This window comes from Pyxicephalus adspersus, chromosome 4 (assembly GCF_032062135.1).
Source record: "Pyxicephalus adspersus chromosome 4, UCB_Pads_2.0, whole genome shotgun sequence".
NCBI classification, from domain to species: Eukaryota; Metazoa; Chordata; class Amphibia; order Anura; family Pyxicephalidae; genus Pyxicephalus; species Pyxicephalus adspersus.
In genome coordinates, this window is record NC_092861.1 from 140450774 (window position 1) to 140474342 (window position 23569).

Here is a 23569-nt window from a genome sequence, read left to right on the forward strand (position 1 = left end):
TGTCCCCCAAAGGGGCTCACAATCTAATGTCCCTACCATAGTTATATGTCATTACCACAGTCTAAGGTCACTTTTTTGGGGGAAGCCAATTAACCTAACTGCATATTTTTGGAATGTGGGAGGAAATCGGAGTACCCGCAGGAATCTTACACAAACATGGGGAGAACCTGCAAACTCCATGCAGATAGTGTCCTGGCCCAGATTCGAACCTGGGACCTAGCGCTGCAAAGGCCTAACCTCTGAGCCACCATGCTGACGGTATCTCAGGAAAGACTACAACACTAAAGCTAAATAAGTACAGCTACATATACAGACATGGGATTTTTCTTGTACACAATCATTAAAATCTAGAATCTGTAGAGTTGTTCCTCAGTGTTGGTTTGTGATTCATCTTGCTAGTGGGGATTAGCGACAATGCCTCTGGCATCCTCGCGAAAATTTCCTCGAATGTCCGATGGATCCGCAAAATTTCTGCAAACTGCTTTTGCGGACCAAAGTTTCGAAAGTTCCAGGATCCAGGGGATCGCCGTGGATTTCTAGGGCTGCATTCATTCATGCAGCTCTGGGAATCCTGTATGCCGGGGATCGCACACTGAGCTGATCAATGAATGCAGCCGTGGCTACATTCATTTATCAGCACAGCCTGCAATTTTTTTTTTTTTGAAAAAATATATTTTTTTAATTAAAATTCGATCTTGATCGCTGAATATACACTGGCCATCCTGGCTTACAGTCTCAGTAAGCAAAAACAGTCAAATTCCCTGCGAGATTGAGTTTTAAAAACTCACTCGCTCATCCCTACTTGCCAGTTCATACTTGGGAGCACCCTCCTGCTTGTTTCTACCTACTGGACATGCTTGCCCATACAGCACTTTCACATTCTACTTACTGAAAATGTCTATGAAAATGTCTGCACGAGGAACAATACCTTAGAAAAAGAAGTTTGCCTTTAGTATTTGGATGGAAACAGATAAACATAACATAAGAGGTCATAATGCATGTTTTCTATGTCTTTTTTTTTTTTTTGTAGACTCAAAAAAAACTGGCTAATCCCCTCTCTCCAGTTTCATCGCTGAAAAACCAGGAGAGACAATCTCACACACACATTGCTTCACTGACAGGTACCTCTATGTCTATATAGCAGTATCCTAATACATGACAGAAACTGAAGATAAGGATTCTTTGTATTAAAAAAGACTGGCAAATGCAAATTATGAAGCCCTATATTCATTAATTATAATTATTTTTTAACCATTGCTAGAGTCAGTACTAGACATTGACTTCTTGCACTCCCCTATGCAGCTGCACGCAGACTGGGACAGGGAGGGGCAGGACTGAGAGCCACACAGAAGTGCTACAAAAAATTACAAAAGAGAAAAGGAGTGATCACATAAGCTGCCCAGATGAAAGGGGACCACTATGATTTACCCATGATTGGGGATACCCATGATTTACCTCCTCCCTTCTCTAAAGCAATCTCTCTGGTCCTATAATGGCCAAAGTTGCCATTCTCCAATCTTTACTAATGGAATGGGAATGGATAGTTCAACCAACAATGACAGCAAATTGTAATGCTGTGTACTTGTGTCAGTCAAGCGAGGTCAGGAAAGGAAATCTCCCTATTGGCTAAATCTCATATAGACATATTGCAGGTGTTATATCACCTTGATGGATGACACCAAGGGTCAGGCACACACGCAGGTGGTGCAGAAAAAAACTCTGGTGGTCCCCAGTGCCAATTTTTTTTTCTGTGTTTTCTGTTGAGCGCATGGCTCCTGTTATCTTACGAAACAAATACCACTGTTCTAGGAAGCTGCTTATTCTGGTGGGCCCTCCTTCCTGCTACTTCTACTAGACCCAAGGTCTCTAGTCCAACGCTCTTATAGATAAATTATAGCTTACCTTTTTTGTATAGGAGATCAATTCAAAGGCTACATTTAATTTACTGGTAAAGTATTAGCGAAGACACAGCTGCACTAATAAAAGCAAAAAACCTGTAAAGAAAAAAAAAGTGTTTTTATTGCTATCCACATACCTGTTTTGGGTATTTCTGAATAACATAACATGCATCCGTTGAACATGTCTTTGCTGTACAGTGCCAATTGGGCTTTGAGCTGCAGCATCCACCTGTGCTGACTTCATCCCTCTTTGTGCTCACAAACTGCCTTTTCCTTTTGGTCAGCCCTAAACTATTAATGTGCAAGACCCTTTAGCTTGTGTTTACAGTGCACAGTTCCTGTTGTCCTCTAAGGAGATGGAAAAGTAAATATATGGCTTCAAAGCTGACAATTTCTCACTACTGATTGCAGAGCAACAACGGCACAAAGGCAAAAGTAAGTTTGTCATATGACACAATTACTTTTAAATATATATATGTTTTTTTTCTGTACAGAGACCATCTCTGGAAGCAAACATATACAACATAATTTATCACATCTACAGAATGTTAAGGTAAGACTTTCTTTTGCACCTGTAAATTTCTTGTATAGTTTTTTTGCCAGTTTTTTCACATATTTAAAGTAAACCTGGTCAATACAAAAGAAAATATTGCATAAACAAAGATTATGCAAAAATGTCATTACATTAAAATGTGTGGAAACGGCATGGTGCAGTTATCATCAGATCCAGACAAAGCTAAAGTTTTATATAAATCTTAACTTTTCTTGTAAAAGTTTTTTTTTTTTCTGCTAATTTCAGTGTTGGTGTTTTATTATACTGAGTTCCTAATAAACAAAAGGGAGGCTTAGGAGTTGTACTAGGGTGGCATATTTCCAGGGAAAAAAATGCTTATGTTTTTTGTCAAAACTTTTGCCAAACCTGTGCAAACCTAATAATGCCGTAAACTGGATTATCAAAATCATAAGATAATGCAAGTTCACATTTAAACCAGTTTCCAGGATTTCAGTATCTAGCAGTTTATAGAGCTAAATAAACATGAGGTACAGAAGTGAACCACTAACGGATAGTACCGAACTGCTTCTGAACGTTAGGCCATCAATCTACGACACATAAGCCACTAAGAGAAACTGTTTTTTTTTCTTCTAAATGCCAGTCTTGACTATTTATATTTCTATATTGCCTTGTGGAAATATTTTTTTTTTCTTGTTTGCTTTCACTACTAACTTGACGTGTTATGAATTATGACAACTAATAAAAATTAGTTTACAAGACAATAGTCCTGGAAAATAGCAAACCATCACCAGCATATCTCCATCTGAAGAACATTTATTTGCTAAATAGTTTGTAAGAAGGATGTTTTGAAACTACAAGGGACCTTTGTCTGTGAGGGGCCCCATTACTGCTGCCAAAAAGACAACTCTTAAATGTTGCACTTGCATAATTGAAATAAATATCCTGTTGCCAATAATGCAGTTGTGCTGGTTACAGTTTTCCATTTCTTCATATCTAAACCAGAGCATGTGTCCACTTATGTTGCAGTTCGTTCCTGAGGCTACTAAAATTAGATTAGAGATTGGTATCTTTTCAGTATACAGGTTGATGATGTAATAAAAAAATAGTGTAAATCTGTTATTTTTTTCTCTGTTAGGTTGAAGGGCATCACAGGGGACTGAAGAGGATGTCAACCAGACAACTTACGAAAGAAAATCTGTAAGTTTAAACACATTGGTGCAAACTTACTAATAATGTGGCACAGCTAGGCAACGCTAAGCAGGATCAGTGAGACAAATATATTAGAACTGGCCAGCTTCGATCCTGAATTTTTTCTCAGCTGCTTTATGAATTGAAGCAAAATAAAACTGGGTACATCTTAACTTTGTCTGTAAATAGGTGTTACATTGTTTCCAGTGGTAAACCTGGCAAAGCCTTTTCCAATCTGTCGCAGGTGGCTTCCCAAAATTACAGCGTCAAATGCAAAAAAAAGTGTTGCATAGGCTATGCTGACAGCCGATGTTGTGGCTTTAGTTTTCAGTAATTGGCATTAAATATTTCCCTGTGTTTGTTATGTGAGTTTTAAGTTGTTAAACCAAACCTTTCTTCCTTATTTCTCTAGAATTCTCCAGCAGGTGCATAGAGACCAAGAACATGCCCTGGATCCCAATAGGAGTCCATTCCAGTCACTGGGTGATGCTGTCCAGAGGCTTCTCCCATACCACGTGTTTCAGGGATCACTACCTGTCAATGACGAATTGCAGAAAGGTGAAACAATATACTGTATAAGAAGAGTTTTTGTTATATGCTGGGTAATTGTTGGTAAAATTTCACTCCATTGCCAAAACCATAATTGATGGTGGCACAGATGACTTTTAATTCCAATTTGGCTCTCTCAGTGTTCGGACAGCTAGAGTTGAAGACTTACCAGTTAAACTTTCCAACATTAGCAAGTGGCCTAAGTAGTGCAGAAGTCTAATTAAGTGTATCGTAAAGGTGACAATACATGACAGTTCATTGGTACCAGCCATGTGCTTTTTAGTAAATAGGTCAACAGCCAGCATTTGTTGCTGGGGATTGTATTGCTGTGGTCATGCACCCATTATATTAAGGGTGTAAGAATACTTTTGGCTGTATGGTACAAGCAGAGAAGAAGAAAAACAATACTTTCTTGTAATGCAAAGGGCAAGTCAAATCTTCTTTTTTTATGACAGGATATTGAATAGCATGTTCCTAAACTCACACTGGGTTTTCCCACCAAGCATTATATCATCAATGTTTTTTTTTAGTAATGTAGCAGGAGAAATTGCAGTTCATGCTGCGGATACTCAGACACCCACACAGAATTTCAAATGGTAGTACCACTGATATCTGAGAAAAAGCAAGTTTGACTTGCCATCTACAGGAGCTAAGCATTCTCTTCATTTATTGCTTGCCCTTGGCCTATGGCTTTTAATGCAAAGACACCTTAAAGAAGAGCTTTATTATAATAGAAATAAGGATAAATTCTTAAAGGGAATGTAAAATTATCTTGCGTATAGCTAATAGTAATATTCTATTTTAATGGTACTGTTTTACAAATGAAACGTTAAAGACATTGCCTTTTGCACATGTTTTTCATACTAGCTTTACCTTCTGTACTGTATGTTGGTATTTACAAAGCCTAATAGCTCACACTAAATATTTTGGACATGCAACTGAATGGGTGAGAATATTGGCCCCTCCCATTTCCTTCTATTGGTACAAGACCACTCTTTACCAAAGGCAAGAGAGTGTGAAGTCAAACAGCTTCTGACACACCAATTGCACAAAGTAGTTGATGTGTCGTGGGTGCAGCACCTTATTCATTTTAAATATTCACAAATAGATATAAAACCTCAGATTTCTTGCTTTTCTGACAAATCAGAGAGCAGCTGATACCTAACTCAAGCCACTCCTTTAAAAACATCATGCTGATTCATAGGACAGCTGACACAATGCAGAAAGAGAAAATCCCTAATATAATACAGGATCCAATTTTTACCTGGTTCAGGCCTGATTAGTTTTGCCCTGCTAAGTAGGAGGAATAGTTGAAGAAAAGTTTTTTCATGCCTGCCTGACTGGTAACAAGATTGAACATGCTGTAAATAGCAATAGATTTCCTTCATAAAATGTTTTGTTTTCACTGGTCTTCTTTGTCCTGGTCAGCTTACACTGAAGTGGTGGTTGGTGAAGTTAATTACTTGACAATTTATAGCAGAAATACCTTTTTTCATAAACTAGTCAAAATGTATTTTTGTGGTTCATTCCAGTGGACAACGAATTTGAGACTATGGCCACCCATCTCTTAAAGAAGACCCAGGCAATGCTAAACAAATACCGTTTGTTGCTAATGGAAGATGCTAAGGTATGTAAACTTGCAGATGTAATTGTTAGTAGATCAGTACAGTAAAATTCCTGAGGCAAAATTCCTGTGTTTGAAGCCGTCATGAAAGTTGCCAGTTTCTGATTTGGAGCTGTATACTTAGACTTCAGTATCCTAAACCTAAAAACAATACACATCATTGCAAGAATTTTGCTGCTCCAAAACTAACATGTAACTTTGTATTTAATATGTCTGTTTTCATCTAAAGCCCTTTACACAGGCATTGGCCTGTGTCAAGTTATCAGTTTCTAAAAATCACCTTCTATTTGAATTACCTCTGTATCATAAATAAAGGGTCCTCAGTAGTACATTGTAACCAGGCACTGCAAGCAATCAATAAAATACCCTATGCCTCACTAAATGTAGTTTTATGTCGTGATTCTTGTGTGGTATAACTGAAACATTACTAGACCTAATAAGTGAATGTCCAAGTGCTCTTTACTTGGGAACAAATCCCAGTAATACATTAGAATATGCTAAGTTGTCATAGAATGTTTTTCTACTTTAGTAATTGTGTATCAGTGTGATTTTATTTTTTGTTTCCACTTTAGCGCATCACTCCTTCGGCAGAGATGGTAATGCTTGACAGAATATTTAACCAAGAAGAGAGAGCCACTCTGACACGTGAGAAACGAATGTCACTGGTTGATCCTGGTAAGTGGTAATATTGGTAGCTGATTACAGTGCAATGTTCTGCCTATTCAATAGATTCCAACACAAAGATCTTGTTGCTCTTAGGTTGTGGTGCATGTTTTTTATCTTCTGGTTATGATAATTGAGCCACTGGATAAGGTATGCTAAGATAAGTATATTACGAACCTCAAGATGTATTATTGCCAAAAACAGGCAGAAAATTAGCATTTTAAGAAGGACACCTGAGATGGTAGTGTCAAACTTCTCTCCAACAGGGTAGGGTTTAAGGGGTTATGACATATGCATATCAAGAATTTTGATTTCACTGGCTATATACTTAACGTTTAGGTGCAAAGATTAAGTATTGAAATTGCATGTGCAGCTGGCATAATCAGAAAGAGGGCAACTCTGACCTTTTTTGTACTAAATAACAATTGGTCCCTTTACTGTTTATATATGGATCTCATAGGAAAATGAGACTTCATTAGTAGACAAACAACAGATCAGTTCAGATCAGATTCTTCTGTATTTACAATTCTTTAAAGAGATAAAACACAGTGATTTGTGCTCATACTGACAGATGTAGTTTATATGTATGTGTGTTTTTTTTGTCCGACATACGCTAGGGTGCCTTCTAAATAAATATGAGCTTCATTATGAAGGCAGGGTAAAGATACAGATAACTTGCTAGAAAAACTAGATAAAAAAACTAAGGGTATGCTGCAGTTCCAACAATATTTTGCCTACTTGTAAGAACCAAAGGTGTCCTCTTTCTGCAGATGGGTTCCTTACGGAATTCTGTTGCTTTAGCAAATTTCATGAAGATCCTACAGAAGAGAAGGAACTGAGCAATCATGAGTTGGAGGTAGAGACAACCAGCGGTGGTTCTTCTCCAATGGAGAGCAATATAAAAGATCAGAAAGTTTCCAACTCACCTAAGATTCCAGACAACCCATGCTTAGTGCCTACTAACAGTTTACCAGTACCTAAATGTGAAGATCCTCCTGAGTTAAAAGAAGGCCTTAAAAAAGATGTTACATTGACGAGTGAAAAATTTTCTCCTACAAAGCAACTCATTGTGAACCTTTGCAAACTGAAGGGTAAGTACACCTCCTGTCCTTCAGATACCTACACATCATGTAAAGCCTCAAAAGAAAGATCTGTATACTGCGCTCCAAAGCCCATTCCTTTTTCTGGATCAAAAAAGGACCCTGACGATGCAGAAAGCAAAATTGCAGGACCATCTGTAGAAGCCGCAGACAAACAAGCTAATATTATGGTAAACAGCAAAAGCATAATGAGTAGTGAGACTGTGAAGGCAACAGTCCGAAATGTTCTAGAACTCAAACTTAGCGCAAAGCACTTAAAAAGCGAGGTCTCCGGTAGCTGCCAAACAGAAACCGAACTTATAAAGTTCTCTGAAGACCCCGGCATGGACAAACCAGTTTCACATACTAAAGAAGGGGCAGCAGAAACTGATTCAGTTTTAGAAGCAGCTGTAAATAGTATTTTGGATTGCTAAACAATCTCCAGGACATTATGTAGGAGGCATACAATGCAAGTAGATGAAGAGCAATAGTGATTGAGACGGATACAGAAACGTCAGCTTAAGATGGCTTTCGTACATTATGGATTTACGAAAGCCCGCCATAGACAATCAGGAATGATCTGTACAAACAGGTCATTTTGTGAATTCATCGATGGTAACTTGTTGTTTTTACTTTTTTATGAGTTTCTTTAAAGATGCAGTCTTGCCACTAACACCTAACGTTATCTGTCACCAATTTTAAGCAATGCTGCTGACAAAAATTAAAAAAAAAAAAAATTGGGGCTCGATCTCCTTGTCAAAATACTATGTCTATGGCATTTGTTTATTTGCTGGGACCGAAACATACAGATGATGGAAGCCTTGCATGGCCCTGGGAATTAAACAAATTCTGTGTAGCATAGTTGACTGTACAGCAGTTTCAGATCACACAGGTAACATAAGACCACTTAGTGGCACAGCTCAATATTACTAAAGCAGCTCAGTCTTGTTGGGCCCTATTTATAATAAGCCTTATTTTTGTTTCTGAAGGCTTCTGTTTGCCTATAACACCCATTCAAACTCTTTTCAATGTGAACATAAAAGGGAATGTGATTGGCTAGTAAAGGCAATTGCAACAGTTCTCTCTCATACATTGTTTTGTTGCACTACATGTTATAATAGACTGCAGCTTTACTGAAACACAATACAATTGAGACAATACCATTTTACAATACCAACAAACTTTACTGTTTAGGTTTGGAACTAACCAGCTTCTATGTACCATTAAATGTGTTTTATTTGCTAGCAATGTCGATGTTGAACTTGGATGATTTGCAAGGCTATTCACTAAGGCTGTGCGAAGGGCAACAAAGTTGCACAAAGCGCACCCATTTACAGAAACCGACTAGGAATTATAACAGAATAGACCTTGGAAACTGAAATGTGATTGGTTGCTATATGTATCTGTTCTATTCACACATTCATTACTTTTTGCACTTTCTTTTTGAATAAGTTGTGTGATGCTGTGAAAATTTAAAGGAGCAACTAGCAATACATGAAGAGTAATTCTAGTTAACATAAGCATTGCTAGTATCATCAGAAATGAAAGAGTACAGAAACTTCTTCCAGGTTTAGATACAGATGGGATTATTCACTGTTATTCATCCTGTTATCCTTATGATGACACAACTCACTAGCATGTCAAAATCAGCAAAGTTCTAGTTAGGGGGGCCTATTGGTGATACCAGTCACTCAACTAAATAAACATTATATATAAAGGGTTAGTCTACTAGAAAATATTGGTTCTAGCAGAATCACCAGAAACCAACTTCTTATTAAAGCAAAGAGATATTTCACCCCTAAATCAGAGTTTCCAAACCCACCCACCTGACAGCTTCAAAAAGCAGTACCCCGGAGCCTATTGAATGTTTTTTATGTTGCATTAAAGAAAATGTAACAGAAGCTACAGGCTATCAACTCCATCAGAGTTGGATACAACTTTGAGAAGATCCAGCTTTCAGACATCTAAGATGATAGGCAAATTTTCCCACCAACATTTGTCCATCCAATTGGATTTGTTTTTGTAATGTTGCAGGTGTTTCAAAGTGGATCCAATCTTCTTTGGAATTTGAATAGGATTGCAAAACATCTTCAACATTACAAAAACAGGTTCAGTTTGAATGTGGCTAACTATTACTAGATATACAATGACCTGGATAATTGTGAGGTATGATATTTATGATACATATGTGCTTCTGGGTACCTTATCCTGGTGCACCTTTAATTAAATTATCTAGCAAAAGTCTATACAGGTCTGTAAAAAAATAGGTAATATAGCTTGTCACACAGTATCAAATGTGTCAGAAAAAGCTTAAACTAGACTTGTCATACAATTTAAAGTAAAAAGAATACTTTCCAAAAAGAAAGAAGTAGGTGCAGCTGTAAAGGGCCCCTGCTAAGTAAAGATGTTACTATTCAATGCATGGGCAAAGCATTGGGATCCGCAAGTCCGTAGTTTAGTGGACCACTAAATATTACTGCAAATGTTGACATAAGTAAAAGAGATTTTAATGACATTCATTGCTGAATATAGAAAGTTCCAGGAATGACATAAAACTGATTTTCTATTGTAGCAAGTTTGCTGCCTCTAACTTGGTTCTTGTTTACTTTGTTCAACATATGTCTGTTTAGAGATCCTATTATGTCATTATAGAAACCCACTTACCCATTTCCTATTCTTTTGAAATTTACTGTTTAGCCTACGTTCATTGGGTGCCCAGTTAGGCCTTGCAAGTGGTAAATTGTTGCAAGCGTGCCTTGCTATTTAGTTTCGCAGAAAGCAGAAAATGGTTACTGTTTTCATGTGCAATTCTTTTAAAGTTAACGCGTCACAGCTGGGCAATTCAGGCCAAGCATGTAACGACAAACCAGTCAGTAGATCCATGGATTAGGAAAAGTGAAATTTTATATTCTTTTATTCTACAATTGGCCCTTGCAATATCCTCAATGGTGAATAGGGTTGCCTACCTTTAGGGGCAGACATCAGACAGCCTTGTGAGGCAAGAAGGGTTGGGGCTGACAGACTTTTACATTGATATGGAGATTCTCTGAAGGTAACTTTTGCTTATGCATTTTTTGTATCATATGCTTGTTTTGTATTACACAGACCAGGTGACAGAGTTTACTTCAAGCCAATAAATCTACAGCCGAGGGCTATATTGTTTTCATAGGAATATTTAGCTCTATTGTATACAAGGGCAGATTACACATTTCTATTAGAAAAAGTTTAGCAGGTAAACACAGCGATATAACTCTTCAGTTAGTCATATTTACTCAAATGTGTTAAGTAGGTGAAAGACGTATGTTCTTAAACCCTTCTAGTTATAAAATCTCTTAGGGGGGCATTTTTATAAAACAGTGAATCTGACATATACCAAATATTTACTGCAATTAAAAATTCCTGGGGCATGTGATTTAAATTATGAAGATTGATTCATTACCAGAATTTTTTAGTAAAAGTCATATTGGCTGCTTTATAATTGTACCCCACAGTGTTTATTCATTACCACATATTACACATTTCAACCTCATAGCCCGTGAACAGTTATAAGGATGTTCTCTTTTTGTTCTCAGTAACTAATCAGAATTTTTCTTTAATTTTCCCCTACTGCATTGGCAAATAATGGTGCAACTGAAGCCATTGCCTATAGCAAGCAATGAAGATGAAACCTATTTGGTGGGTTTGACCAACTGCTCCATTTTACCGACAGGTTCCCTAGCTCTAGATTTTGTGTACAAAAAGGAAGAAAAAAGCTCCTCACTGAGTATCCATACCTTCCTTTTCCTAGTAATCAGCAGTAAAAGTCCAACTTTTGTACAGGTTGTTTCATTGTGGCTTTTTAGATGCTTCATGCAGTGTCTCGGGGAGGTTTCCATAGACTTCCAAACTCTTCTGCAAATCCCTGGCCATAGTGTGAACAACATGGTTGACAGAATGCTCATTTGAACTTGGCCTTTGAGAACAGCTGAATAGGAATAAATCCCCAGTGTTTGTTTTTTGAGGGCTGTACTAAGTCTAAAAGGTTAGCTTCCCAGTGGTAAAAGTTTATTGGACTGCAAAATCAATCCACTGCAAAGCTGCAGCCATTGTTATCATTTTTCCCATTAAAAAGAGGGTCAAAATGTTAGACTCAGCTCCTGTCCTGGCTGTTGTATCAGATTCTGTCTACAAAACCTCCAAAAATGGTTTGACTCTAAAAAAAGAAAATAATTTTGTTTATGGGTACTAAACAGCAAACTATACTTAACATTTAAATTGCCCATCCCCCTCCCCAGCCGCCACTTCCTAAAAAATCTGAAATTCTGCTGATATGAGCTAGACACAGAAGGAGTCAAGAAGAATTTTAATTTTATCACGCTAATTTGTTCACTGATTAAATTTAGTCCACCTTTATTATTAACATTAAAAATGTTCTGTATGCTCCTTGTATTGTGTACAATGTTTGCAGATGGTCAGTATATAAACAAAAAAGTTTTTGCCTTTGTCAGTGCTGTTGTTTACATGAACATAAAATAACTAATATAAGAAAGGGTCAATAAATCTAAAATACGAATAGTATGAAAATCTAAAATGGCTATGCAGTGAAGAGTTCTATTCTTCTACTCGTTCAGAGATTTCCCTAGATTGTAAGCTCTTCGGGGTAGGGTCCTCTCCTCCTCCTGTGTAACTGTCTGTATCTGTCTGTTATTTGCACCCCCTATTTAATGAACAGTGCTGCTTAATATGTTAGCACTATATAAATTGTGTTTAATAATAAAATAATAATAATTTCCCCCTTTTATAAGTGGCTGCAGGGCTGTATAAAGTCCAGTCATGGTTCTGAAAGTATCATCTGCCATATGTGATCTAAGACTCAGTCAAGGCCAGTGACAACACCTCCTCTACCAACAAGTCCACCGTAGCATTGGTGGGTCTCAAAGAAGGGCTCAGACTTCATACAGCCATTAAAATCTAAATACCTTAGTACTCCAGTAAGCACTGTTCATGTACACTTTATCACATGTCACAAATGCCCTTTCTGCAAAAAAAAAAAAAAAAACCTTCGGTATATAATGGGGTCATGATTTGGGATTCACATATATATTAAATAAGAAGAAAAAAGGGACATGTGTGTAGCCACTCACCCTCATAGAGTCAAAAAAAATTATGCGTTCCTGGTTGTAGGTTTCCTATGCATCTAGCAGTCAGATCTGAATTACTGAAGCTGCAGAATAAGCCTTTAAGAAGAAGGGTTACAACTTCAGACCTAGGTATTCCCATCTTGAAAGGTTTCCTCTAATGATTTGTACATCACTGAATAGCCCTCATATGAGTAGTGTACTTTCCTGGATATCCCCTTTAACAGACATTCACTGTCTCTCCCAATTATCATAGTAATAAAGCTGACTTTTTTACCCAAGGACAATGTCAACTTCCTTCTGATAAGATTGTGCTGTGGGCATGCAAAATGTTGGGGTAAGATACTGTAATCAATTGCAAAACCCTGCTCTCTTTTCCGCATGAATCTTTCCAGAAGGAAGGTGATATAATCCTCGACTCCACACTCAGCGATGCAGAAGATAAACATCATTCTCATTTTCTATTTCAAGCACATTTTTCACCTACTAGCAACAGATAATTTTTTGTGTTGCGGAGAGAAGTGTTGTCATGAGTGCACCTTCTATATATTGGAAGGATCCACTTTCATATTTGGTTATTATGACTTAAACAACACCCACTGATTTCTTTTTTTAAGCTTTTACAACCCATGATTGTTTTCTATCAGATTAGAAGAATCCCAATATTGAATGTGTTGCTGGTATTTTAGGTTTATTGACCCTTTAATAGTGAGTCCAGCGAAAACTGATATATGTAATGTTTGAGTGGATGCAGTTGGGTAGAATTTGTTATTTGCTGCTTGTATCTTTTGAGGACTCCATTGGCAAGCTGACATGCTCCCTACTGTGGCCGTTACAGAACCAAGCAAAGGATGTTCACATCTGGAAAGGGTGGGATGTTTACACCCATGGGCTTTTGGCCATGGAGATCTTGCTATTGAGTCCTTGTACGATACATAAAGGCAGTGGGCATTAAACCCGTCAGTACCACCAAAAAGTTAAATCTGCCTTGTGTACTTCTGTTCCATGTTAACAGTCACACTGTCATATATGTTTTATCATATGCTGCCTTTTATTAGTTGCATTAAACCATTAATAGAAATTGTAATTCATAAGGAATACTTCACAATCCTTTTTTTGTATTGGTATAAGCCTTGGCAATTCTACCGGACATAACAATGTTACAATGACAGCTCTAGGTTAGCCACAGCAATAGGAATGTAATTGTTTATTGCTTTTTCTGAAGGGATAACTTCCTGTTTGTACATTCTCATTGCCATGTTTTTTTATGTTTAGTGCCAATTTTAGGAATCAGAAAACTCAATGTAATTCAACATTCCAAATGAAGAGTAAAAATGTCAGTTTTAAATTGACTTTAAAGAAGTTAAATTGTTGTATTTTGTTGTGCTTTACATTATTGTACTATACTATTGGCTTGGGGGAGTGCATGCTTAACTCATGAATGTGTCTTTCTATAGAAGTTGTCTATGACTCTCCTTTAATGCTTCCAATTTATTATTGGATTGTTAAAAGGAGTTGTTTGGTTGTAAAGGACGGTAAGTATTTACTTTAGACTTTCCAAATGCCCTGTTTTCTTTTTTTTATATACTTATACTTTTTGGATGTCTTCAATCTAATCAAATGACCAGTTGAGGTGTCTTTCCCAGTCTACACCAGTGGTTGGCGGTCATTCATAAATTACTGAAGGGAACAGTGCTGGAGAAGAGGTGTATTATTTTAGGCTGCTGGTATATCTTTGGCCGTTTGACAAGCAAGAAATTGGATTTACAAAAAAAAACGCCCCAGCGAACCTTTGTAGCTGCAGCCACTGTATAGAAAATCATGCTAACTTCCCACTTTACTATCAGCAGCTCAACTTTCCCACCAACACTTAGCAGTGACTTAGTGGGCTGCTAGCCCTTTCTAATCAAAGAGCAGTTTTTTTGGAAAGGGGAGGTGGGTGGAGCTGTATAGAGTACAAACTTCCAAAATTTCACCCTCTTCTTGACATTTTTATTGCTCCCGGTACCTGCAACTACAGAGGCCACTGTGATCTTGTTTTAAATATCATTCACTGCTTATATGTGATTATTTGCCTGACCATATCCTAGCCACAGGTTAACTTTGAAGGGTAAATCCCTCTGCGGCTGAAACATTAGATTGTAAAATATGCAAAGTGTACAAACCACACTCAACTTCATATTTTCAGTCTGGTCTTGGTAAAATTATTGGAGAGATATCTGCTTAGGGGGCCTTTTCACATTTATATGTATTTGTGCAAATTTTTAATATGAGTTACTGTAGCCATTTACATCCTTTGTAATGTTTTTTATACATGTTCTTTTTTGCTCATACATTAAGCACAATGGGATAGGAACATTCTGTATAGAGAATTTTCATGGGGCTGGTAACACAAGTAACCCATCAAACCAGTTCAATTTTTTTACAGCTTACAGCAGCACGTAGAAGTGAACTAGCCACGTAGCCAATGAGTGGGATCATGGCTTGAAATGAAGCATGGATAACAAATTGGCATTCCTGTTAGGTCATGTTATGGCCATGAACAGAGGTAAGCAGAAGGTTGTTAAAGAGCTAATAGGGAATGGGAATTTAGCCTTGGCTGACAAGGCATACCAAAGACTATTGCCCCTGGATATGACCCATTTACAGAATTTGTATATGTAAAAAGCTGACATCTAACCAAATGTATCTATCAGTAGAGGATCCCACTGTGAATAGTAATATGAGAATAATATAAGAAGCACATTAGAAAATCTAAGAAAAGCACAAACATAATAATAAATTTGTAGTTACATTTTTAGGCTGGCTTCACACAATTGCTTTTCGATAACATGCAGTAAAAAGCAAATTAATGTGCGTAATGATAATGTACAAATGCTGCAACACATCTTGCAAATGCAAGGCAATACACACGTGTTGTAGTTGACTGCAGTGCACGAATGAGAGCCATTCAATTCTGAGTGAAGCGTTGAATAAAAGAGAGACGTCCAGCTTTAAGTGTGTTGTGCAATGGCAGATAATTCCAATTGAATGAGCTGTCTTAACACAATACATGTTAATGCATGGAATACTGCACATAAGGCTGTGTGCAGTTACGCACTACGATGGTGTACAGGAGTACTGAGGGAAACAGGAACTGCCATTCAGAATGGGAGGTCAGGCTTGGGTATGTCTATTATTATAGCTTTTCTCGCTGGACTTGAAAAGAAAATGAAATGTGGATGCCAAAGAGACATCACTGTCAGAGGATGCATGGGACACATATTTTTGCTGCCTTTGCACTGAAAACACTGTTTGCCCATCATGCTTATAATTTTGGCTTTAGTGGTTTCGGGGAACAGTCCTGAAACAAGCAAAACCACAATTCCTAATCTGCATATATTTTCAAGGTTAGTGACATTTAATTATTATTATTATAGATGGAGAATCACTATAACAGAAAGGTAACTATATGCCAGCCAAATGAAATACATGTTTATGTTCTCCTTTATTTATTGTATTTGAACAGTTGGTTACAGGATTCTCTGATCAGTCTTTCTCAAAGGAGGAACCCAAGAAATGGTTTTCAGGTTTTAGCAAACTCGTAACAAAATTTTTAGGCCTACAGCCTATAGTATAATTATCAGGATGAGTAATAGATAATTTTATTTAAATAAAATAGTAAATATTGAGGTGTACTGTACCAGAAAGGAAACACCGACAGTAAAAATTGTAGAGTTTCAGCAGTCAGTATGAAAGTAACTTCTTACAAAGGTGCTTAGTGTAGAATTGACCCCTCACATTTTGGTCAGTTTCAAAGTTCAGACACATTCCCATTGGTTTAGTTTTGGTCTTAACTTTTTAAGTTTTTAGTTCAACATGTGTATTGCCTTGCATTAGTTGTAAAAGGGGTAATAAGCTGTTAGCTGATATAGGAGAAGCACCTCTATTATGGTCTTACAGGAATAGCTGAGAGTGACAAAAGACATGCACTGGTCAGCTGTTCTCCATTCCATATAGAACATCTCACAGACTGTTAGAGTTCTCAATAATAGCTAGAAAAAAAGATTGTTCTACAAAATACATTTATGACCTCAAAAATCAATGAAAAGTGAGCTGTAACCCTCATTAGATGTCAGCTTATTGTCTCATTTATGCAAATAACTTTGCTTCAGCACTGAGGAATTCAGGAGCACTTAGATGCAAAAAAAAATTAAAAAAATTGAAAGCAATAGTTTTGAAAGCAAAGGCTTTTGCCATCCAGCTAGGGTTAACATCTACTGTTTGGGAGGGGTGGGGGGGGGGCAGAATTGCATTGCACCAATAAAACCACCAGCTCAAAACACTCAAGCCAACACCTCAACTATAGAGCATGTGATTGGCTGATCTGGGTAATGTCGCACCTTAACTGGCCCACAAAATAAGAGGATTTTCCCCTCGGTTGGTGGGAGGTGGAAAACCCATTGTATAGCTATCACGTTCATTGTAGCAAAAATTTAAAACTGACATTTTTCTCAGCAGTTTTACTGGAAAAAGACAAGAACTCTGAAGTAGAAGACGAATGCTTCACGTATCTTTTATTTACCACATACACGTTTTATTTTTAAGGATAGACCTTTGTTTGTATAGATTCTTTCATGACTTGCTTTGTACACATTTTGTAAACAAAACAATAAAAAATATTTATAAAATGTTTTGTATAAAAAAACAAAAACAAAACAAAAAACATGAAACCTTTAACAAATTGCGGTTTATTTTGTTATGTTAATTAAATAGTGTTTAAAAGAAGCAAGTTGTAAATACATTGTTAAATCCATGGTTAGAGTTGTTCAGGTGTAAAATACACATTAAAATGATCACTGCAATACAACCAAAGACTTGGGCAAACCGTTTACTTGTGTGTGTCTTGATTGAACAGAGAGGTCTTTTTTTTTTGCTTCAGGTATTTGCTTTGTGTTGGGCTTGAGTAGAGTCATTACTTTATGAGGGGGCAATTGTAGTAATAGCAAATGAACGACCAATTGGTAACGACCATGGATTGCTCCTATAGAGGACAGCACAGCTGGGTCCTATTCACTTGCCTTCTACCCTCCCTACACAACGGTGCTATACATACAATGCTAGTTCATTTATCTGTCATTGGAAACTCCCTGACCTCCATCGGACTTCTCTACGGGGCTTTTTACAAGCCCAACCTCAGACACATGACTACTGTAAGTACACAAGATGCAAGAGAGCTGTCTAACATAAGGTGCTGAACTTTACACAGCCCTGACACACAGTACATTCCCAGCATGTGATCGGATAGTAAAGGAACAGTAGCAGGCTTATGAGGACAACACTCTTTTGTCAGCATCCTGCTCATGTCCAATGACCATGGCTAGGCTGAGATCATGCCTTTAAGCTTCTGCAGGTCAGAGGATCTACTTAAAGCAAAATAAAAAAAAACAAAAAACCCTACTTTACTTTTGCAGATCTGTCGATCCCCCTTGAGTTTTTTTGGATTGAGTCCTGTGTGGTCCCCGAATCCTCTCCCATCTCTGTGTGGAGGAAGTTCCGGGGGCTACCATCTTCTTTGCCTTCTTCCACCTTCTGCCTATGTCACCTGATCTTGCACTGCGCAGGTGCGAGATCGGGTGACAAAACCTGCGGTAGATGGTGAAAAAAAGAGTGTCTAACTCATTGTGCATGCATGAGATCAACATTTTCTTTTTCCCCATTAACAAAAAATGGGCATGTGCAGAAGAAGCAGCCAGAAGACTCCTGGGATGTATGACATAGATATCCGAGGATGCTCTGCGCTCCCATTCAGTCTTTTAAAAAAAGGTTTTTAACCACCCCAAAAAAAAAAAAAATTTACCTTATATAACGGGATTGTGTACGCTTTTATGTAACACATACATTTTAGTTTTGGTCCGCTTGAAGAAGATTACCCCGACTCCCAACACTCAAGCCAAAGTTCTTTGAACAATGTTTAGTACTATCATAAACGTACGTAACCATGAAGTAATGAAGTGTCCTTGCTGTCTTTCATATTCTTGAACCCATTACTTCCGCAAGTCCTTAGATTTATGCCATCGGTGCTCTGACCTTTTGCAGACCCAGTTCCCATGTCAGAAAAAAACTTCAGCATGACACCCAGAAGACTTTCCAATGTCATTGCTTACCCTTATATTAAGTAATTTATCACATGATGGATGAAAACCTAAATAAATTAATCCGAGTTGTTGAAGAAATAATTAATACCAACATAATTCAACTTTGTGATGTTCTACAAGTGAATAAATCATAGAATTTATATTATTGGTGGCCATTACCCTATTAGGCAGAAAAGGCCAATATTTTGATAAATACAAATTCAAATCCCAATCCAGTATTTCCTTAAAGTGCTCACTGGAATTGACACACATCATTTTTGGGGTTTTTGCAGTTTTTTTCTTTTTGTGGATTTGTTCTCCCCCCCCTCCCGCCTTTCATTGATTTACCTCCTGATTTTTTATTTAAGTCCTTTGTAATGTTAGCAAAGATGAGAATCAGCTAATAGTTTCACAATGTGTTCTGAAGCCTCAAACTACCAAAGGGCCGCATTTACAGTACATTGGAAGGCTATAGGCACAACAACTATAGGCATACAACAACATCCTTTGTTCCAAAAATCATCACTTTATTAAGTTACATAGCCGCTATATGCAACTTTTTGGCCAGAGCCACTCACAGCATCACACCAATCATAAGGCTCAAAAAATCAATACAACAGGTATAGCTCAATTGATGGAGAAGGTGTATCTTAAACAGTAAAATATTCATTAAACCGCAGCTGGCTCAGACGGAGACTCAGATAATACAGAGCTATGGCAGGCTGGTAGTGAAAATGGGCTTGGGAACGGGCAGGTAGTGACAACAGACTGTGGTGGTTGTGTTGGCTGTTGTTAGAAATATAAGATAATTCAGATCATAACAGACTTACCTGTCTTTCCATAAAAATCACGTGTGTCCTGCTCAGATTCAAGGTTCAGCTAGGTGTAGCCTACAAGGAAAAAAGCCTTGCTATGATGCTTTCCTTTGGGTTTTGTTTTTTTTAGTGGTAAGAGAAAGCAAATGTGGCATACAATAAAGGAAAATAAAGTAAGGTTTAGCTGAGGATACACGATGCAAACCACTAATGGGGAATTAATTAATGGGGTGAATTATTGGGGACACACTACATGACGCTACCTAGGATCACTGCTAATATTCTTTTATAAATACATTTTCCTATTGGAGTTTGCTTGGGTCCAAGGGCAATGCAATAGGGTTTTGTATATACCACAAATGCAATCTCTTTTTATAAATCCTGATTCTGTTCATGTGTTCCTTTGGGTTTGGGTGTTTCTGCCCAAGACTAGCTGACACAGACAAGGTTTTCCCCTGCCTGTTTCCCCATCACTTTGTTAAAATATAACCATAAGCACTTGTCCAAACCATGTATGTATGTACAACCAGGAGCTATGCTCCAAAGTTTATCATTAGTTTTAGTGATTGCAAAAACTGCTAAAAAGCAATGACAAAAGTAAATAAAGTTGGTCATTTTAGAAATTCAATTGTCTTTTATTGTGTAAATTCATTACAAACCGGACAACAAATACTGTCCTCTTCTAGTTTATTAAGGCTTGGCTTTGTACAAACTAAACTTCTGAAAAGTCAGAGAGGCTCTGGGCAGAAATCCAGCTTCTATTGTACAATAGTAAAAGTTGAAACAAACTTTACACAACGTGGTCGACAAAAGAGAACCGAAATCCATCCCAAGACAAAAGTATTAATTACCGTTTCTTCTTATAGAACTATACATATGGCTCAATACAATTTACAGTCCAAAACGTAAAAAAAATATATATTTACACCTTATCACTGTAAAATAAAACAAAAGTTAAATACAACCACATAGGCTCATTTTAACCTAAAATACATTCTTTCTCAGAGCTTGGTATATAGGTAGGCAGCTCCAAGTTCATTATCCAGGAGCAGAACTTTTCCAAGTAGGTAAATAAATCAGCATGAAGTGAGATATCAGTGTTGCAGTACAGAATGAAAAAAGGTTAAAAAAAAGAAAAAAACCTTTCCAAACTAAAAACTGGCTGAGAGCAAAAAGGTTCATCTTAAATGAATGTGACGTGTGATTAAGCAACAGGGCCATTTATAAATCATTGGGAGTTGTGCAAATGGCGATGGTGCCTGAGATTGATTTATGAAGTATTCAGTAAACGTGTTTTAGGTTGGAATAACGTTCTTTGAATGTCAACAAACCCATTGTACTATGTCTATGGGAGACAAACTTTCCATTTACATCCTAGGAGTAAATAACCCAAGCACTTTCAACGTCAAAGTCTTCAAAGAACTACACCAATCTTTAAAGATCATTCACCCAATTTTAAAGTACTTTAGTACTTTCAGAAAATGCTCACCCAACTTCAAAAAACATTTTCCTAACTTCAAAGAATGTTTGCCTAATCAGTATTTTAGTTAAAGTGTGGTACTTAGGAATCTTACATATCCTGCAAAAGAAAGCTTAAAAGAAAAAAAAACTTTCATAAAGAAAACATATATTCATAAGGGTGATATTCTTGTTTGATGTGCAAATATCTCAACATTTACACAACAAGTTGGTTATGAAGATACCCATTGCTTGTAACTTATAGGAGTCTATGTGCCCCCAGAACAGGGGCTTACAATGCCTACCCAAGGCCCCATATCCTTCCAGTAATACCCTCTACCATTTGCAGCATCATTTTCATATGAAGAACATTTAAAACCAACCCAGAAAAGCATATTTTATTAATTTAATAAACTAAACTTAATGAGCTTTTTGGAAAGAGCCTATAAATTCCTATATGAGAGCCCAGTGTTTTTGCCAGCCCCTTTTAGCCAGGCGCAACACCTGGCTGTTTACTGGAGAATTAGGTCACAATAAACGGACTGCCACCCACCCACAGCTTTCCACTCAGTTCCAAAAAATGAGTGGGGAGAACACTGCAGCCAATGACATTGTTCACATGTGCAGTCATTTTCATACTCTATTTGTGGAGCTGCACAATTAAAGTGAACCTAACCAGGTCTAAAATGATACACACATTGCACCTCCGTATGTCTGCCCCTGTTCCTGATGGGAACTGGCTATATGACAGACCTACACTTCCTAAAAAGTTAGGGTAATCGCCACTCTTATTAGATCAACTGTAAAATGTCAAAACTCCACTACCCATCATAGTTCCAGCATCTTGGGCTGGTGTTACATTGGATCACTATACGGGGCTAACAGAACAGGTAGTACAATACTCACTAAAGTACTTCTCTCACTGGTGATTTGTTCTGAAACATGTCCATCAGCAAAGTTGCAGCACAGGGCAGCTTTTAAGTATTTTGTTTGCAGATCCAGTTGAAGGTAAGGATGAAATCTCTAGTATGACATAGCACTCTGTAGTTAAAGCGGACCTAAACTAAAATTTTTACTTTACAACCCTTTTATATAATGTAAAAATGTTATTTTTTTAACTGCAACACCGTTTTTTTTAAAGAAAAAAGGGTGAAACCATTTCTGTCTTAATCGCTGTGGTGAATAGGAGCGCAGAGCCACCCCGGATATTTACATCACGCATCCCGGGAGGCCCTCGGCTGTTCCTTCTGCAGAGGGGGCATTTTCCTACACTGCTGGGAAAGAGATGCTAATCTCACATGTGCAGTGAGATCATTACTCTTTTTTTCCCTTTTACAGCAGGCTACGAAGATAGTGGCGCCTGACGCTTCCTCTGCACCAGGATGAAGGAGAATTCCAGGACAGCACAGGACTGGATCGTGGACTTCTCCAGCACTATCAAGGGATATGTGGAATTAAAGGTAAGTGTGACTTTTTTAATTTCCAGTTTAGTTCCGCTTTAACCTTGGAACTGAAAGTTCTGAATGAACCATATGGACACTGGTATACACACTTACATATTTCTAGCAAACTTTGCACAGAATCAGGGATTTAAATAAAACGCAATACATATTCAAGCTGGACAAAGTAATCCATCACTGTATAGTTCATACTTAAAAATACATGCATATGGCATAGTTTACCAAACACATACTGCCAATGTGGGGCAGATGGACACAGCTGAGGTCTGGTAACTGACCTGCATTACCAGACATGGAGGTATGTCTGCGGTCAGACTTAAGTATCTTACATTCATAAAATGCATATGGTGCTCAAGAGGCATATACAATTTCTGAAATTTCAAAGTTATTTGTTAATACATCCTCTGCACTGAATTGTACACCCTTATATATGTCTAGTAAACGTTAGTTACAAAGAAGGATTGTAAGGCTGATCACTGTAAGGACTTATGTGCAGTCTCTGCCTAGGATACAAAGTCCTTCATAAAGACGCTACTACACAGCTACTACATGAAGCAGCAATTCAGTACTGCGGTTGCCTTAATGTTTTAGATCCGGTCAAGTTTATTCTAAAGTAAGCCACACAAAAAAAAAATACTGGCTACTATTGCTAAACTAGCCCTGATAATGCTAATTACTGGACTTTTATGCTGACCTACTAGTTACTATATGCTGAGTAGTTGACCCTGCACTAGTATTTGACGATCAGAGAAAAGTCAAAACTCTTTATCAGCACATACCCAAATATTGAAACAAGAAAGTCATCATATGATGAGTGCTATAAACATTTTCAGGACAGGCAAGCACTGGAGGCTTCCATGTTTCTCCTGTTTCCTTTCATATTAGACAGTCAACATCAATGACAGGTACTGAACATGTACCTGCACTAATGAACGAGGCAGTACACAGACAAACAATAGAACAAAATACTCTTCCTAGAAATCCTTGTTCATACAAACATTGCAATAAAAGTATCCCACATCCCATGACTTTGTTTCAAACATTGTACAATGCCTTGTGCACCAACTCCTCAACCTACTGCAACCTTT

At 37.5% G+C, this 23569-nt stretch overlaps 1 protein-coding gene across 12 annotated transcripts in view; it reads left to right on the plus strand.

The window, feature by feature from the left end:
• The window catches only part of BICRAL (BICRA like chromatin remodeling complex associated protein), a 34551-nt gene extending 17051 nt beyond the window's left edge, over window positions 1–17500 (plus strand). The window contains exons 7-15 of one of the 12 annotated variants that reach the window (XR_011920498.1): window positions 1031–1121; window positions 2393–2451; window positions 3548–3609; window positions 4013–4158; window positions 5682–5776; window positions 6346–6448; window positions 7207–7527; window positions 15061–15180; window positions 17130–17500. Coding sequence is in view for 5 of the 12 variants with exons in the window: in XM_072409795.1 (XP_072265896.1) it covers window positions 1031–1121; window positions 2393–2451; window positions 3548–3609; window positions 4013–4158; window positions 5682–5776; window positions 6346–6448; window positions 7207–7949 (1299 nt within the window). In the remaining 7 variants the exon portion in view is untranslated. Of the gene's footprint in view, window positions 1–1030; window positions 1122–2392; window positions 2452–3547; window positions 3610–4012; window positions 4159–5681; window positions 5777–6345; window positions 6449–6532; window positions 6587–7206 lie in introns of all 12 variants that reach the window. The other 11 variants (XR_011920499.1, XR_011920497.1, XR_011920496.1 and 8 more) reach the window with 11 other exon arrangements.
• Window positions 17501–23569: the final 6069 nt, after the last annotated feature.